The sequence below is a fragment of the Monodon monoceros genome, unplaced genomic scaffold (genome assembly GCF_005190385.1).
Source record: "Monodon monoceros isolate NGI ecotype Baffin Bay Population unplaced genomic scaffold, NGI_Narwhal_1 Super_Scaffold_17, whole genome shotgun sequence".
NCBI lineage: Eukaryota > Metazoa > Chordata > Mammalia > Artiodactyla > Monodontidae > Monodon > Monodon monoceros.
In genome coordinates, this window is record NW_021703773.1 from 29,435,752 (window position 1) to 29,440,577 (window position 4,826).

The 4,826-nt window shown below is 46.5% G+C and overlaps 1 protein-coding gene across 1 annotated transcript in view; it reads right to left on the reverse strand.

Moving 5' to 3' along the window:
• SPATA4 (spermatogenesis associated 4) overlaps positions 1-390 on the reverse strand; it is a 5,469-nt gene extending 5,079 nt beyond the window's left edge. Inside the window, exon 1 of the mRNA XM_029226521.1 lies at positions 155-390. Within this exon, the coding sequence (XP_029082354.1) occupies positions 155-366 (212 nt within the window). The 5' untranslated portion in view covers positions 367-390. The remainder of the gene's footprint in view (positions 1-154) is intronic.
• Between the last annotated feature and the right edge of the window lie 4,436 nt (positions 391-4,826).

The window sequence follows — 4,826 nt, forward strand, 5'->3', positions numbered from 1 at the left end:
GTGTGTGTGTGTGTGTGTGTGTGTGTGTGTGTGTGTGTGTGTGTGGTGAGTGGGCGGGGGCAATCCCAGGAGAAAGCCCCTGCGCGGACCCCGGGGCTGCTCTGCTCCGACCGAGGCTCCAGCCAGGCGGCGGGGGCCGGCCCTGCTCCAGCACCTGTTGATGTTTCTGGGGAAGAAGCTGAGATCCAGGCCCTGGAGCCAGCGCAGAACCGACGGAGACACGCGGGACCTCTTCGGGGGATGCGGATAGACCAGACACTTCTTAGGCCTCCCTCGCATGGGAGCGGCTGGACGTGGCGCAAGTGACGGTGACTTGGGTACCGTCGGCAGTGTCAAAAGCTCGCCTCCCAGACCGGCGGCAGCCATGGCGCTTTCTGGGTTTCTACGGCAGCACCGGGGGCGGGGCCTCGGCGGGGCGGGGCTTCGGCGGGGCTGGGGCTTCGGCGCGGGCGCCCTGGGCCTCGCGGGTCCTCCAGTTTGGGGTCCTGCGGCTCCGGGTTGGCGGACGCGCTTCCCTGGCCTCACTGAGGACTCGGTTCCGGGAGCTTAACCCTTGGGCGGAGCTTTCAATCTCCGTTTTAATTGGCGTGAAGAATAACCGATTAGGGCCCTCCCTTAGAAATGGACATTTTGAATATCGTGGTTTCTGCCCTGTCGAAGGCCTAGTTTCAGTCAAGCATTTGGAGGAGGTTGTGAGGACCTTTCAGAGGACAAAGACAGTTTTTGTTTGGAAATTGGAAACGATAGGGTTTTGTTCCAAAATGCCAATGAAAAAAATCTTCAAAATTAAAATGAATAGATGCTTAATGGCTACAAAATTTAACGTACCTATTTCCTTAATTATTACGCCGTGTTCATAAAAATTACATATTCGAAAGCGATTTGTAAATTCGATTTTCACACTTCACAAAGATGCCCCAGTAGGCATGATTCATTCATTCATTCGAAAAATATTTATTGAGTCCCTACTAGACCCTGAGCTAGTCACTTGGGATTTATCAGTGAACAGTACAGAGGGGGAAAAATAGGATTGCAGAGCAGGGACAGACAATTATAAATTAAATATTTACACAGTAGAGTTGTTAACATCCTTTAAAAAGTCTTACAGTAAAAAAAAAATGTGGTTCGTAATACATATTACTGTGCAAGATAAAATATGGGATAGGTCTTGAGAGTGGAGCTATGTAATATTTTGTTGAATGTGTATTCATAGACATGTCTATTAATCAAGTAAACCAATGTGAGTCTGTATGTGGTGAAAAAGAAAAAGAAAAACGGAGCTATACAAGTGTTTTTTCTTTGCCCAATGTGTCTTTCACGGATGATTCATTCACTTGGTGAACTTTTTTTTTGAGGAATTATTATTCGGTGCTTTGCTATGCACTAGGTCTTCATGATTCAATATGGTAGCCACTAGCCCCACGTGGCTGTTCCGATTTAAATTTAAATAAATTTCAATAAAATAAAGTGAGTAACACTGTGTACATTTCAACTGCTCAGTAGCCACACGGGGCTTGTGGCCACCACACTGTACAACACAGATACCACAGTATCACTGCAGGAAGATCTATTGGGCAACTGTGCACTAGATTATTTATAGAAGGTACAGAGATATAAATACCTGAAAAAAGATCATGCACTCTGAAAAGCTCTGCCATGGTAAAAATATATTAGTATCAGGGAGGAAGCAAATAATTTGGCCTGAGGGAGTGTAGGAGTCCTCTCAGAGGAGGTGACCTTTGATGTGAATCTTATAAGGCGGTATTTTGAACTGGTTAAGGCAGAGGCTTTGGAGCAGCAGGTCTATTTTTTATTAGTTATGTGACTTTGGGCAAGTTATTTAACCACTTTTATTTGTAAAAGATGGAAATAAATAGGATATACCTCACAGGGTTGTGTTGAAGGATTAAATTAAGTTAAATGAGTGAAGAGCCTGGAACAGTGTACACACATAGGGCTCAGTGAGTTTAAATGATATTTCTAAGACGATCATGGAAATCTGTGGAATGAAGAGGGGAGGGGACAGTTCCACACAGAGTTACTAGTGTGAGCAGAAGCAGACATGATCTATGATATGATAGTTTTTTATGAGTTTTAAGGAATAACAAATAACCCATTAAGGTCAGAGAAAGTGTTTAGGCTTTGGCATGTGGGGCTACCCTAAGATTTCGGTGATGATGGCTAGAGAGGTAAGTTAAGGCTATAGATTGGGGCTTGACTGAGAACAGTCTTGCTGAGGAGTTAGAATTTTTTTCCTGTAGCAAATGTGCCAATTGTGAAGCAAATAGTTCTCTGTTTCAAATACACCCTTCTAGGTCCTGCCCCATGGAGCTGGAACTCGGCACTGTAGTTTCTCCTTTGCTGAGGTGTATTAAATCCTGCCACTAGGGGGAACTAGAGAGGAACCAGGAGACCAGAGGAAAGGAGAAGGGCTGTTTGGATGAAGGTTACCATGGCAACAAAGCTCCAGCGGGCAGGGGCAGTTGGTGCCACCGTCCAGGTTGGGTTTTTTTTGTTTTGTTTTGTTTTTTTGCTTTTTGTTTTTTGTTTTCCATTCCCGGAGCAGGTTTCAGCGTTCTCCCTCAGAGGTTTCAGCGACCACTGAGAAGCGCTCAGAACTCCAAGCCCCAGGTTTTACTCTAGGACCGCCCCTCTGCGCCCCTTAAGCATCAGGCACCTGCTGTATACGCTGCCCCGTCAAAGGTCTGTAGGGCTTTCCCTTCAAGTTCTAGACTCTCAGAACCCCTGTTCCTTGCCTTTGCTCTCCAGCACTAGGGGGTCTATCTCTGTTCGTTTGATGGTCTCATTTTAGTTCCGTTTGACCGTTTCCTTATCTTAAATTCTTGTTGAATTCGTGGAGTTACTCTGTTTTCCTGCTGAATCATACATTGCTTCGTACTTGGAGTAGCTCATCTACATGTTACCAGGGCAGCTAAAGAACCTGCTACTCCCGTTCACTGGATCCACGGTATCACGAATGGAGTGGACCAGCCGGGTATTCTGTGGGATGATACGACACTCAAAAGCCTCTGCTGACCTAGTGGCAGAGAGCCAGAAACTTGATTTGACCTGCGGCAGGAGGATGAACGTGCACTATTGTCCTGCTCAAAAAAAGCAGGCGGCTTTCTGTGGTTCTTGCAGGCTGTTAGAGAGGAGAAAAAAACACTTTGCACATCAGTAGCAGCATAACAGCTGCTAGGGGTTGTGGCGATTTATTCCAGTAAAGATACTGAAACAGAGCAGCACCCTATGGTCCTTGTCCCCCAGGTCCTCCGCCTGCCCTTTGTCTGTGGAAAAACTATAGCCAAAGAATAAGTTTAATCAGAGAAGTGAGAAAATGCAGAAACAATGGCAAAGGAGACCAAATAATACTAGTTTAGTCATTAAGCATAATGAAGGACCTTTAGTTCCTTCTCAAGGGCTATAGATCATATTCTGAGCCGTGCCCTGTGAGCTGTCTTACAGATACCGAAACCCACACCAGGTGGGGAAGTTAACTACGTGGTGACCAGGCTGTAGCCATGACATAAGCTGCCGCATTCCGAGAACTGGCCTCAAGAAATGGAAACAAACCAACCCTGGAACCGAAGATTAACTGTACTTAAAACAATCAAGATGACGCTGGTCAGAGCACCGATGACCAGTTTCAAGATGACCGTCAGAGCTGCCTGTGCTGTTTCTGCAGGCAGCCCCCTCTCTCTGCCCATAAAAGCGCTTGCCCACTGGTTGCCACTGGGGGGAGCTGGCCTTTGGACACGAGTCCTCCCTCCCCTCCCCGCCCTGGTTACCGGCGCCCAAAATAAAGCAAACTTTCCACCAGCCTGGCCTCTTCACTGGCTTTGGAGCAGCGAGCAGCCGGACCCCGCTTTCAGTTACAATACCTCAAATGGAAAAGCAGCTACAACTGAAGTTACCTCCTGAACAAGTTCACTAATCCACAGTCATCCTCTAAGACCCAGCCAACTTTTGCGCAAGCCAAACAGCCCTTGCAGTCCGTAACTGTTGTTGACCTATGTCAACATGAGAAAATTCAGAAGAGCTTTACTTGATATGAGTATTTTGTTGATTGAGAAGCAAATGTCAGACAGGGAGACTTCCCACAGAAAGTGCCTAGAAGCTGGCTTTCGGCAATTACAGCGCAGTTTATAAAGTGTAAATGTGTGAGGACCTTCAGCCCTCTGGCCCTGTGGGTTCCACATCTGTGGATCTAACCTATCTCAGATAGAAAATATTAGAAAAAATCATTCCAGAAAGTTCCAAAGGGCAAAACTTGAATTTACCTCCTGCCAGCACCTGTTTACATAGCATTTATGTGGTGTTAGGAATTATAAGTAATCTAGAGATGAGTTAAAGTATACAATAGGGTGTCCATAGGTTATAAGCAAGTACCACGCCATTTTTTATAAGGAACTTGAGCAGCCCGGGATTTTGGCATCCTCAGGCATTCCAGGGGGACTGGAACCAGATCCGCCACAGATACTAAGGGGCGACGGTGCACTCTTTTCTATTGTGATTGGTTACTGGAAACTTACACTCCTTCTCATTGTATAAGCTCACTCACAGGTAGCCAACTAGCTAGGAAGCTGTAAGGTCACACCGACAGGGAGCAAGCTTAAAGTTTATTTAAGGTCAGCATCAGCATTTGGGCAAGTCTGGAGAGTTCAAGTTTTAGTTAAGTGGCTAAGGGTACTTGGTCTAGGGCCATTTTCAAACTGTGGCCTCGGTTTTGACTTCTCAACACCACACCTCTCTTCCACACTGGAGTTGGGGGGATGCAGAGGGTGAGCACCTACTGTGTTCTGCTCAACCAGGGACATCTGTGCTGT